At 47.8% G+C, this 13,519-nt stretch overlaps 2 protein-coding genes across 2 annotated transcripts; both read right to left on the reverse strand.

Moving 5' to 3' along the window:
- Positions 1–470: 470 nt before the first annotated feature.
- LOC117583423 (homeobox protein slou) lies at positions 471–8,590 on the reverse strand. The gene is made up of 4 exons (XM_034271720.1): positions 6,944–8,590; positions 6,310–6,574; positions 1,124–1,416; positions 471–1,040 (listed from the first exon to the last, which is right to left on the reverse strand). Exons 1-4 carry the CDS (start codon positions 8,255–8,257, stop codon positions 825–827), a joined length of 2,088 nt encoding a protein of 695 aa, XP_034127611.1. The 5' UTR covers positions 8,258–8,590; the 3' UTR covers positions 471–824.
- Positions 8,591–11,751: 3,161 nt separating this feature from the next.
- On the reverse strand, positions 11,752–12,863 carry LOC117583424 (E3 ubiquitin-protein ligase MARCHF5-like). Its single transcript, XM_034271721.1, has one exon. It carries the CDS (start codon positions 12,770–12,772, stop codon positions 11,897–11,899), a length of 876 nt encoding a protein of 291 aa, XP_034127612.1. The 5' UTR covers positions 12,773–12,863; the 3' UTR covers positions 11,752–11,896.
- Between the last annotated feature and the right edge of the window lie 656 nt (positions 12,864–13,519).

A 13,519-nucleotide genomic window follows, 5' to 3' on the forward strand; every position in this document is an offset into this window, starting at 1 on the left:
AGGTGTGCGCGCGTGAGTTTATTCATTTGCTTGTCACTGTTTTGACAACCTCTTCCTCCGACCACCCAGAAAAAGATCTGGCCCCGCTCGCTTGGCATTGTATCACACAAATCGGATTAAGAAATTTCGTATTCGCATTCGTTTGCCACATAATTGAATGGCCGGGCGAGTGACTGACTGAATGAGTGTTTGGGTGGTGTGCTCAGAGTGTGTGTGAGTGCTTGAGCCGCTCATGGCAAATGAGAAGCAAATTTAAAATTTTACACTTGACTTAGCATTGTTGTCCTGCCATTTCACACGCCTCTGTTCTGTGTCCTCTGCATCCGTATCTGTATCTGTGTCTCTGTGTCTCTGCTGCTCTGCGATAAATTGTTTTATCCCTCGCACCCTCGTGAGTACAATGGATATTCGGCAATGTGATTTAAGGATACGCTTTGGTTTATTTTGAAAATGTTTATTTTTCACTTGACATTTATGCAATTTTTGGTTTGCTCTGCTTTTGATTTTGCTTGCCACTTAAACGCTACAAGTAATATTATAATTTAATTCTAGATATGGCATTCGAGGTTCTCTAAGCGCTAGCATATCATATCATATCATATCATATCGTATCTATGGTTTATGTTTATTTTTCAAACGAACTATGTACAGCAAAAATACAACTAAAAACTAATGTACTAGAGACACTAAAACACACACTTAAAGCAGTTCGACATTTACAAGATTTATCTGTTCGTTCCCCCGCCACTGGGGGTCCTCGTCGCCTCGGGCGGCTTCCCTCGCTTTTCGAAGAGTTGCAACAAACGCTGTTGCATCTTGCAATTTTATGAGTGCGAGTGGCTCAGATGGTGGGCGCCCAGAGGATGGAAGTAGGGTCCATAGGGTGGATATGGCACAGCGTGCGGATACAGCAAACTGCTCGCATAGGCACCGGGTCCATAGGAGCCGCCCGCTGGTGGCGGTATTGTCGGACTGTTGACATCCATGCCCGGATTCTGTTTCTTCCACTTGGTGCGACGATTCTGGAACCAGATTTTCACCTGAGCAAGCAAATTTCAATAGAAAATTTAACGATCTGTGGATATGTTTGATTATGTCCAAGGGGAACGGAACGGCTGCTCACCTGTGTCTCAGTCAGGCTCAAGCTGAGTGCTAGATTCAGTCGCTCGCAGACGCTCAAGTACCGCGTGGTCTTAAATTTGTTCTCCAGCGACACGAGCTGCTCGTAGGTGAAGGCGGTGCGGGCACGTCGTGGCTTGGAGCCGCCACTGCCGCCGCCACCACCACCACCGCTGCCAGACTTGCCATCGCCGTTGCGGCTGCCGCCCTTCTTGGAGTCCGTCTCGCTGCTGGGATCATCAATGTCGCTGCCATCATCGCACATATCATCCTGATCCATGTCATTAAGATCCTGAGCTGCAATGCAGAGAGAGTGGGAAAGAATGATAATTTTTGCATAAGTCAACAGACCTCGAACGAGTGGCCATCCATCAAGGATGGCCAGTGTCCACGATTGGCAAACGGATATGAAATCAATCACCTCTGAGCCACCACCGCATCATTGTTGAATTAATTGGAATTTTTCGGCGCACATGTGAATGGCTGATGGACCGGGCAGTAGCTTGGGATTGGATCAGAGTTGATTGCAATCGATACGGCAATCAAAATTCAATTAAGGCAGCGCCCACACTGACCAACTGGCGAGCACTGTGGATGTTGCCACATAGCGTAATTCTCTTATGGAATCTCTTGACTGCACCTTTAAGAAACCAAACCCAACCCAGACAACGGATCATGCTTAAGGCCATTAAAACTTTGCTTGTTAACAAATTTCGCTGCGGGGAGAAAAGCGATTGGGGGCAACATGAAACGGCAACCCCTTGAGCAAGTCAGGCGATAAAAAGGGTCGAGAAAAGTGTCAACCCTCCATCAAAGATGTTTTTCGTCTGCATGGAAAATGCATGGCCCTGCCCCGGTAATTGGTCAACATGATTGGCCATGTTTGCATGAAATTAGATGGGGCAGAGAGTGTAGGCAGATGCGCCTAAAAGCGCACCACAGACAGTGCGCCAATTAAACCGAAAATTTACGTGAACGCTTCATTTAATATTTAACGAATTTTCAGCGGCCAGCGACAGACAGACAGACAGACAGACAGACAGTCAGACAGCCAGACAGACGGTGCCCCATTATCGCTGGTAATGGGCTGTGGAGTGTTTGCAGCCACTTTGATATGCATTAATGGCACATTAGATGCCCGTCAGCCGCCGCCGCATCGTCCTGGCAGCCTGCCTCATCAATACCTAACCGAATGTGAGTCGACGACTGGCCCTGACCACAATGGGTTTGAGTCAATTGAATTACCAGCATCAAAAACACACACACACACACACAAAACGAAAGGGGAACCAGCCAACGGACTGACTGGCAGTCGGAGGCTTAATGCGCTGGCAAACAGAGCGCGGAAAAGTCGAAGGGGCGAGAGCCACTGGCCACAGCTGGTTAATAAGCGTTGCAACCGCAAGCGGGTAGGAGGTGGGAGCGCCTAATTACGATGGCCATTCAACTGAACGCTGCAACATGGCGAATGCGTAATGCCTGGTAGGGCGGGGTGAGGGCATGCAGAGCCATTTGGCCAGACAGGCAAAAGTTCAATATTTACAGCTGACTGTGAGCCGACGTTTAATTATACTGAAAGGATTATGCATATTTACGGCAAGTAAGCCAGAATCTGCCAGTGTGTGAGTCTCTGTGTGTGTGTGTGTGGATGTAATTGAGAGTCGACTCTCAACTTTGGCCAAGAATAATTCAAAGTTTCCACAACTTGCGAGTCTTGGGTCGTCGTTTAGTCAATGGCCCCTCATAAAGGGCTGATGCTGATGCTGATGCTGATCATCATTATATGGCAGAATCGTGTGGCCTCTGTTCTGCCTCTGCCTCTGCCTCTGCCTCTGCTTATCTGCCATTGCCGAAAATGACTGCAGTTAATTATAATTACTGGCAGAAGCACTTCATAAGCAATTTTGAAGATATGATGGAGCCGAAAGAGAGAGACACAAAGGCTCATATGCACAGATGGAATGCTCGATGGAGCAATTTTGAGCAGACATCGAGTGGAATGGTGTGTGGCGTTACAGCCATACAATTTAAACTTAATTATGAAATCCGAGTGTTAATTACCACAAACTGGCGCATAATTTACCCACCCATCCACCCACCAGCAAAATGGCTTATAAATTTGGAAGTTCTTTGTGGCACTGGCAATCATTGTAATCGCATCCCGTCTGGCCAATGCGACCCCTGGGAGCGTTTGTCGTCTCATTTTGCCATTTTCATAAAATAATAAATGAGTTGCTGATGGACGAAAAATACTCGTAAAAGCGAGTGCCGAGCTCCACCACCCAGGCCCGTGCCCTCGAGAAATTGTCGCACAGCCAACCTTCCTTTCGACAGACACACACACACACACACACACTCACACACACGGAGAGAGCGAGTGCTCCCCCGAGTGCCAACACTAATACATATGCAGGGGAGAGCAAGCGAGAGCGAGAGAGAGAGAGAGAGCACGCTTGCCAAATGGAGTGCTGCAAAAAGAATAAAAGTTTCTCGCAGCCATTTTACATTTTTGTGTGTGTGTCGGGGGTTGGTTGCTGTTGCTCCATCCGTTGCCCGCCCACATTTAAATGTTGGCACAGAACCAGTTTATATCCCGCCTTCCCCCCTCTTAGCAACTTACTTAGTTATCGCATGTTTTTTCATATGACTTTTGGGGAGCATTTTCGGCGCTGGTCTGGCTATCTGGATTATGCAGGCAACACGCTGCCACTGCCATGTACGAATTTGTATCTGTATCTACACGGGGAAGTTGTGTTATTTTTGTTGCTCTCTCTCGCTCTCTCTCTCTCTCAGTTATTGCCTAGTTTTGTGTTTGTGTTGGGTTTATGCTTCACTTTTGTTTTGCAATTTAAATGAAATGCAAATTGCTGCCTCTGCCTCTGCGCCTAAAACGGAATGAATGGCGCCTTGGAGAATTGCATGCATGCCGCTTGTATGCGTAATATTTATGAATTATTAACCAGCGCGTTCTGCTGCTGCATTTGCGAAGCTGAGAGGGCGAGGTGGGGTTACGATGTATGTGCCATAAAATCTAATTAGTCGCAATGACAAAAGGCCGCATAATTACGCTAATCCGAAGCCAAGCGAGAGAAGCAGAGTCGCATTAGCACCTCCTCCCAATAGGCCATCAAATCAGAGCCAAGCCAAACGTGGGGGGGGCAGCAGCGCCATTGAAGCGCCTAATGAATGTGCGGTAATTAAGTACCTTGCTAATTAATGACTACAGCAACACCAACATCAACCAACCAACAGTCGTTGAGTACAAGCACGCAAACAGTGCGTATGCGTGATGTACAGATACACAGACACACACACACACACAGAGACAGAATGTAAAGCCCTGTCCGGGGTTGACTGTAAACTTGGGCCAGGCCCGACAATAAACTGCCAGCAACAGCCATGGCGGCGGCTACATAATTATTTCCAACATCATTATCGTGGCAATGTCTACCCTGCCCTGCGCTGTGTCTGCCAGTCTGTCTGCCTGTCTATTTTCCGCCATTCGTATGTTTGCTTACAAGCGGACCAGCCACTTCCTGGCTGGTGCTGCTGCTGGTGCTGAGGCCATTCAGACGCTTTTATTAGCAGTTATGTTCGGAGCGGAGCCCTCGGAGGGGCCACCATTGATGAAGTTAATTGTGTTTTATTAACACAAACACAAATGCACAAACAGAAAAGCCGACAGCACGTACAGCAGGACAGACCAGAATTGGTCGATAATGAGGTTGGTGCTGGCTGTGCGCCATTTTCTGTGTGCTATAATTTTGTACATAAGCGCTTAACGAAGGGCTGCCATCAAATGAGTGCGAGTGTGAGTGAGAGTGAGTGCGTATGCTGGTGTGTTAATGGCACTTTGAAGTGAGTAAATTAATTGGCAGTCTACATATACGCGTACATATATTCACCCCATCCCTTTCAATGTTGGCCAAAGGCAAACAGCCAAAGCGAGCGTCAAAGGAGATCACAGGGAATGGGTTATGGGAACGATCAACCATTTTTTTTCGCTCAAGTTGCTGCAGAATTTCAATTATTTTCCCCCTAACCACAAGCCATTACCAATTAAGTCAACGATTCAGAGAACCCAATTCATAATCAGATCCAAACAAACCGCTCCGTCAATTTCAAAACTTGAGCTTAAGCTCCATCAACCCCATCCACCCGCAGCGATTTATCTTTTTCTACGTTTTTGGCGCTTTGGCAAAAGCTAAGGGCCGCCCGCCCGCCCCAACCCCCCACAACAACTTCAATCAAATTTGCAAATTTTTATTTGAGCAATTTCTTTGCAGCAAGCCGAGCATGAAAATCAATTAATTTTCAGCAAAAATTTTAGCCAGAAACCAGAAGGAAAAACAGCAGACGAAAAAAAAATCATTGGGAAAGCTGGAACCTGATCCTCAGCAAGACAAACATTCGAGGAGAGTGAGAGAGAGGGTGAGAGAGGAGGGGAGGAGGGGGTGGAAGCAAAAAAGGAAAATGTAACTTTTACCCAAAATGCAATGGCTTTTCCCCAATTAAAACATCAATCAATCAATTAAAAGCAATTCTATTGAAAATCCTTATTGGATATGAGTGCATATCCTTTTCTGGTCTAAACAAGTTTGTGTGCACCTCCTGCTGTTGTTTTTTTGCATTGGTTCTCTGGTATTTGCGCATTTGTTTGCCATTGAATATACGAAAAATATAAATGCTTTCATGGGCAGGCACAGGAGCTCTGGGAGCCCTGGCACATGGTACGTGACTGGCAACAGAAAAATCTCTCCAGTGCTTCAAAATGGTGGCACCCTTGCGGATGGTGTGTGTGGGTGTGGACGCAGGCAAAAGCAAAAGCAAATTCAAAATCAAAACATACCTAAAAACGATACAAGCAGCAGTATAAATACAACATGCCACTACCCACCATGGGGTGGCTACCTCCCCCATCGAGAGGCAGAAAGTAATTTTTCAATGGAAGAGCAAAACCCAAATGTTTGCAGGTGGTTTGCTCTCTCGTTTTTATCTCTGTGTCTGGCACTGTCTGTTTGTGTGTATTCCCAGAGACACTCAGGAGATATCGTGTTTTTATCGGATGTGCCTTGAATTCCAAGTGATTTTCAATCAAATCTGGCAACGATTACTTTGTGACTTCCTCAGTGATTTGAGATTTACTGACTCACTCCCACAGGCTAAACATAGTATAAATAAGAAACTCACCAGACATATCCTCGCTTTGATCATCGTCTAATCTCTCGTGCATCTCCTCATCACGATCGTAGCTCCATTGCCGTGGATGTCCGAAAGGATGGCCAGAGGCTGGCATTTTGTTGCCCGTAAACTTGTTGGGATCCAGTATGTTCTCCACTGAGAATGCCAGCCGCTTGGTGGCCGCCTCGCGATCACTGGAGGCACTTGTCGAGGCAGAGTTGGCACTTACTGTGGCATTTGTGGTCACTGAACGTGTCAGATCTACAGGGCAGACCTGGAAGACATATTGGAAATAGATAATATTATATTTGGGTACTGGAAAATCAAGGAAATTGTTTAAATTTACATCTCTGCTGTTCTACTGATCAAAAATATCAATGTTAAAAAAGTATAATAAATCATTTCAAGTAATAAATTGTAGAAAATTGAGTAAATGTTTTTGATTTTAAATCGCTAAACAACCCTAGAAATAAAATCACTATAATTAAAATATTTACACACCTACTTAATGCTTTAATTCAGGTTAATTCTATTTAATTTTACACTTTTTGTATCAAGAGCCAATTGCTGATTTTTCGGTATACACAAAAATATAACTTAAATTCCTAATTCAAGGAACTGTTTCCCTTTTCCCCACACTTACCGACGGCGTGCTGTGTGATCCATCGTTGCTGTCCTCATCGTTGCCGTCCACATTGAGTTCTTCGCTGGTGTCGCTGCGCGCATAATTTGCAGCCGCTATTTGGCGTGAGGTGGCAGCCGCAGCTGCTGCCGCTGCCGCCAGTCCGCCCAGCTGTATTCGGAAGCCATAGTCGCTGAGATCCCGGCCAGCCGGTGAGACGGAGTTCGACGTGGAGCTGGAGGCGGTGGCTGCTGCCGCGGATGTGCTCGGAGCTGGGGCCTGGTTGGAGCGAGCGGCCACAGCGGCCACCAGCTTAATGCGCTCCAAATCCATGTCGCTGGCGGACAGGGGACTCACCGGATGCGGACCGCTGCTTAAGAGGATCTGTGCTGGTGCTGGTTGAATCTGTTGCTGCTGCTGTTGTGGCTGGCTGGAATTTGCGGGAGGATTGGCTGCGAGTGGTCCTGCGAGTGGGGAGCTCGTCGGCTGCTCGGAATGTGTGGCTGGTGAAGTGGGCGGCGACAGTGGCGATGTGGCCGGCGAGGGCGGGCCAGTGGTGCTGCTGGTGGCACTGGGCGCTCTCAGATGGAAAACTCCAGCGCCAGGATGTGCATGCGGATGCGAGTGCGGATGTGGCTGCTGCTGCTGCTGCTGCTGCTGCTGGTGATGGTGATGATGATGATGGTGGTGCATGTGCTGCTGGGCCGCTGCCGCTGCCAGGAACTGTGGATTCTGCAGCAGATGCGGATGCTGTTGCAGCAGTGCTGCGTGTGGATGCTGCAGTGGCTCCGGTCGCGCCAACTGTCGCACGGCACTCAGTTCCAGCAGCTTTCGCTGTTGAGCGGGCGAGGAGAAGTTGTTGATCACAACGTTGGGTGCTCCCAAAGCTGGCGGTGACTGCGATCGACGCAATGCACTGCCATTTATGTTGTTATTGTTATTGTTGTGGTTTGTCAGGCTGTTGTTGTTGTTGTTGTTGTGGTTGGGTTTATCCTTGTCAGCGGGACAACCCTCCTGCGTGGGACTGAGGCGACTGATCAGACTGCCGGACTCGCTGCTCATCTGCTTGAGTCGCTCGATGGAGTAGCGCAGCTCCTGCTCCTGCTGCTTGGCCACCGCCTGCTGTCCAGTGCCGGCGCTGATGATAAACTTTGGTATCTTTGGGGGCGTAGAAGTGGCTATTCCTCCGCCTGCACCTGCCTCCACGTTGCCCAGCTCCGGCGAGGTGTTTGACTTGGGTGAATCCGGATTGGAGTTGGGACTCATTAGGCCACCGACGGCCGTTGGCTGATTGTCGCTGTTGGCCTTTTGCGCCGGCGACTGCAACATGACCATGTTGATGCTGCGAGATGATTGCGTTACTCAATACACTTGCTGACACTTGGAGTTCAATACACTGTTCAAAATCACTGCACGATTCACACGATATGTTGTTGCGCGTTGTGTGTCTTGTCCGCTTGATGGCAGCCAATCGACTGTCCACTGAGGCCGGCGCGTATCTCCCAATATCTGGCGATGCTATCCTATCCGCTTATCCTGAGCGTAATCCGGGGAGCGAACGCGACGACAACTCACACTGCACAGAGCGAGAGCCTGGACCGTAATGAGGGTTGCTCTGGTGTCGGGTTGATAATCCAGCAGATGCGTGGCCCTGCCGCTGCCTCCGTTGAGTGTGTCCCTGTGGCAAGTCAACTGCTAAATGGGGAAGCACACACACAAATCTGTTTTCGGTTGGTGGTGGGCTATTTCGAGTAGTGCCTCTCTCACTCAGTCTCGCTTTCTCTCTCTCTCTCTCTCTCTCTCTCTCTCTCTTTCTCTCTGGCAGCACTACACGCCCCCATTGAGTGGGTTCTGGTTCATTTTTTTGAGTGGGATTGACTCCTCCTTTTCCGTACGGGCAGGCGGGTGGTCGGTCGTGCTAGCATCTCTAATCTCTACTAGCATCTAATGATTTAATTTGCCTTGCACTCGTTAGCAAATGTAATGGTCTGTTCCGAGTCTAAGCCACAGCCAGCCAGCCGAAGAGAGAGAGCCGTAGAGCAGTGGAGCAGCAGAGCGTCGAGTGGGTGGGTTGGGTACGGCACTCTTTCGGCTCTGCTCTTCTCTCTGTTTTACATAGTTCTCCACTCAACTGTAATAGCTGTAAACCCGAGGAGAACAAAGGCGGACATATCTGGGACTCCCTCTGGACGTGAGGATGTGAGTAATTGTCAAATTATTTAGCGCAAAATTTGTTTGTTTATGCGCTCGGCCGCTTCCGAAATGGATCCCAACTTGTTTCTGTTTCTTTTTTTTCATACATTTTATTTGCTCTCTGTATGTTGCTACTTTTTCTTTTCCATTTTCCATTTTCCATTTCCTTCCTCGGTCGCTTATGCCTGGGTGGTTCCTAGTCATATATGCATGAATGCTTTGTGCCTTTATGGCAGAGGATTGACGTTGGACGGAGGACAGAGAATGGGTGGCAGCTTACACTCTGCCAGATTTTCTTCAGCTTAATTGAATTTTTAAATTTGCTTGCTCCTCTAATTATGTTGCTAATTAGATGGTTTATTTATTTGCTGTTTCTTTCTTCTTATTTTCATCTTGGAACTGAACCATTGTTGGATCCGTTACCCCCTCCATTCACCCTCCACTATCCACTTGACTTGACGACACTTCTTTCTATGTAAAACGGGCAAGTGCTCGAGGGAGACTGCACTCTACTTGGCTCTCGCTCTCTCTCACTCTCACTCTCACTTGCTTTCCCTCTCTCTGCGCTTGCTCGCTCTCGCCAAAAGATTCTTTTAAATTGAACAAAAATTTATATGCGCTTTGGCACAGGCGATTTAATATCGCATCCAATTTGCGGTTTATACGCATCGCAGCAGTGGCCTTCAGTGGTGTTGGTTTGGGTGCTGGGTTGGTTGGAGGGTTGGTTGTCCAAAGGGGGATAGGCTCTTTTGCTCTGCTCCTGTTCTGGACTGAGGACTGAGGACGGAGGACCCAGGCAGGGTTTGAGCGCACAATGGGGCGTATAAGTGACATCGTTAAGTGGACGCAGGACGGACTGGGGCCGAGGATGCTGCTTAATGAACTCCAACGGCAGCACAGAGAAAGGGAAGATGGAGTTTTGGATGGGTGGGCAAGCGGATGCCAATGTGGGAGCAGCTAGATATGCTCTCCCCGCTCTCTCCCCTCTATCCGGTAACTTCTTCTAGCTTCTGCAGCTCGTTTTATTGTTCGCCTCGTCACTCGTTAGCACTGCTCGTGCCCGCTCTTCTATAATTAACCGCAAAACGAGTGGGAGGGGAGAGGGGAGAACTGGAACGAGATACTTAATGAGCAGCTTGTTATGCCGTTTTTCGTTTTAATTAGTTTTAAGATGAACGCCCGACCGCCACGCCGGCCACCAACACCAATCCAATGCGCCAGCCACTCATTTTAATTGGCCCCCCATTGATGGAAGGAATTACATAGTTACATACATTATGTACATAAGAATATGTATGGCATGCATGTGGCATCACTGAGAGAATAATCTCAGCTGCACGTATATCAGAGTATATTTACACCCGCGTAGAACTTTCACTTGCCAGTTTCTCTCAGTGTGGGTAAGTGCTTAACTCTTTTACATGCAAAATTAAATGATGCGCATACGCACGGTAAAACCGCAAATTATTTTAATTGCTTGTCTCGTCATTATTCATTATTTAAGTGCGCTCAAACAGCCCCAGCGAACTGCATATACGGAATACGTTAGTATGTATACACAGACGTAGACATATGCATGTGTATGTAAAGCAATACATGGCTGGCTGTATGTGTGAGTGGGGCAGGAAAATTGGCAGCTCGCCAGACACACACACACACACACACACAACCAAAGGGCCCCACACAAAAGCCGCTGTTTACATAGACATCAAACTTTTTACGCTGCGGAAAAGCGGAAAATTGCTCTGCCTGTCGCATGTGTAATGCCCTCTCGCTCTCACTCTCTGTCTCTCTGGTGTTCTGATGTACTTACTCTTCCATTTAATTAGTGAAAATAAGTATTAAATGAGCAGCTCTTGTTAAAATAAATAGTGCATGCAATGGCGGCAGTTGCTCCACCCCATGCCCGTTACATCCCCGCCCTAGCATTTGCCTTTCAACAGGCTTCGCAAGATTTACAACTAATTAAAAGCCAAACACAGTACACAGACTGAGCCAATCGATGGGCATATCGAAAATCCGCTGACCTCGCGACAAATGCAATTAAAACTACAAGTGCGCGGCCATCTGCATAATTATGCGTTAATTAAATTATTCCCAATTTATATTCTACCATTTATTTCTGCTCTGTCGAGCTTTTGTCCGCCCTAAACCCATGTGCCGCACTGTCCGTGGTATTTGTATATTTAATGAAGTGCGAGCGGTAGGGCCGCCTCGCATGGAGGAGACCGACCTCGACACACTCCCCTTCTCGCTCCTGCCAGAGCAGCGCCCCTCTCTTCGCCTCTCGCTCTCTCTGTTTATTCGGCCATTTTGTTGTTTGCACTCCACTTGCCGTAAGCCACCCACGTTAATTTGTTTGACTAATTAAACTAATGAGCGTTCAAAGTTAATACATAAATTAGTCAGCCAGCTGGGTGGAGCTGAGCAGAGCAGACAGCTGCTGCATTGCCTAAACTCATTATCCAATTTTGCCGGCAAATCGCTTTTTCGCTAAGCTCAAATTTGAATAATTCAGTGATTGGGTTTCAGTCATTCATTCTGTGATTTCTACGGGTATTTTGCAAAATGAGCGTCTAATAATACGAGACTTATTATCGTACAAATTATTAATTTTTTGATGTATATTTTTATATATTTTGTGTAGTTCCCTGACTGCTGGAAAGTGTGTTTGGGGGCGCAATCCACCTTCTGTTTTGCTATAAAGTGGTGTTTTCAGTTGTGTCATACCTATGTCTCGGTATGATTTTGACTTTATTGATTCTTGATCTCCGCTGCACTTTACTGCAGCACGAAGCGATCGCGCATACGTTGCAAGTAGGCATGACGCATATAGGCGCTGGCTAGTCCCTTGATGCCCAGGAACGTTATGCCGCCCAGGAAGATGCCCATGTATCTATTTCCTATATTTCCGTACAGCGTGCGTCCCAGCAGCACTGCAAAGCTGGGCAGACTGAGCGCCACAACGAAGCTGGCCGCGGCTGTGCGCGCTTCCTCGCTGAAAATTACTTGAGCTCCCAGCTGCAAGTTGATGTCCTCAGGACCATTTTCTTCAGGCAGTTCATCGAAGTAGTTGTCGCCAAGCGGGGCGCCGGGCAGTGGCTCACCCTCCTCATCCAGATCCTCTGGCTGCAAGTCTTGGTGCCGGCTGCGGAAGATGTGTAGAAAACGCAGAAATGGTCTGTCCACTCTGATATGGCGAATAAGCAGAAGTCCCGCAGGAATTGTTGGCAGGGCGATTGACGCTAGCGTGGTCTGCTCTTGCAGTAACGTGAGAGTCTCGTTATAGCCATAAATCTGTATCATTGTCAGAGCCCCGAATGTCACCGTCGAGAAAAACAGAACGGTCGAAAGTGCAGCCATGGCCACGCTGGGACACACCATATTCAATATGTCGTCAATCCAGACTAGAAACGCATCGAATCGACAAAGCGGCGGCATCCAAATGAGGTACTTCGTGAGGCACTTAGGGCACGCGATCGGCTTCTTCGGATGTTGCGACTGCAACTCATCGATCCAGCGGTTCAGGCAGCGGTGATGCACCCACTTGTTGCTGCCGCTGCAGCGGCACGGATGCACCCAGTGCGTATGCTGCGACGGCTCCACGTCGCCCTCCAGGCAAATCCAGCACATTCGCTCCTCGTCAAGTTCGTCCATTTTCCTGCATTTCTTTTTAATTGTTCTACTTTTTAGTTGATAAATTTGTTTGGAAAGTTTTGATTTTACGATTTGTCTGTCGAAAAATGAATGAATTTGGCTAATAATTACAATGCCTAAATGTTTACAAGTGACATTTATCTCAACACCTGCCAGTCCGTTAATCTTCTGGAATTTCCCCAATCGAATCTGTGTTGGGCAAATCTGCTTTAAAAATGTGCAACTAAAAGCCCATTAGTACTGCACGGTGTGCCCATTCGTGCGAGCCGTGTTGTTGTTGCCACAAATTAAATATGCTGCGCTAATTCCTCCATCAATTTGCAGCTCATTTCATATGCCAACCCATTTCGCAGGCCATCATCGACACCAGCGCACGTGGTCTGGCCAAAATGCCGACGGGCAGAGACGGCCAAGTGTCCGGAGGGGCCAGGAGCGTGGCCGAAACTAGTTTGCATTCAGCTTGTGCACGTAATTAGAAAATTTCAATGGCTATATGTACCGCCTATGGGCCGAACCCGGAGACCGGCACAGCCGGAGAGAGCTGGATAGCTGGAAGGCAGCGCGTTGCTGGTGAAATGAAAACAAAAACAGAAACGTGCTAATTGCAAATTAATTATGCACGATATTGAATTTGCACTAAACGCAAAAGCGGAAACGGAAATGCCAGCAAGAATAAGAACACAAGCCAGCAAGAGAGAGAGAGCGAGAGATAGAAGGCGAGAAAAACTCGCGTAAACGTGATTTGCA

This window comes from Drosophila guanche, unplaced genomic scaffold (genome assembly GCF_900245975.1).
Source record: "Drosophila guanche unplaced genomic scaffold, DGUA_6, whole genome shotgun sequence".
In the NCBI taxonomy this organism is placed as follows: domain Eukaryota; kingdom Metazoa; phylum Arthropoda; class Insecta; order Diptera; family Drosophilidae; genus Drosophila; species Drosophila guanche.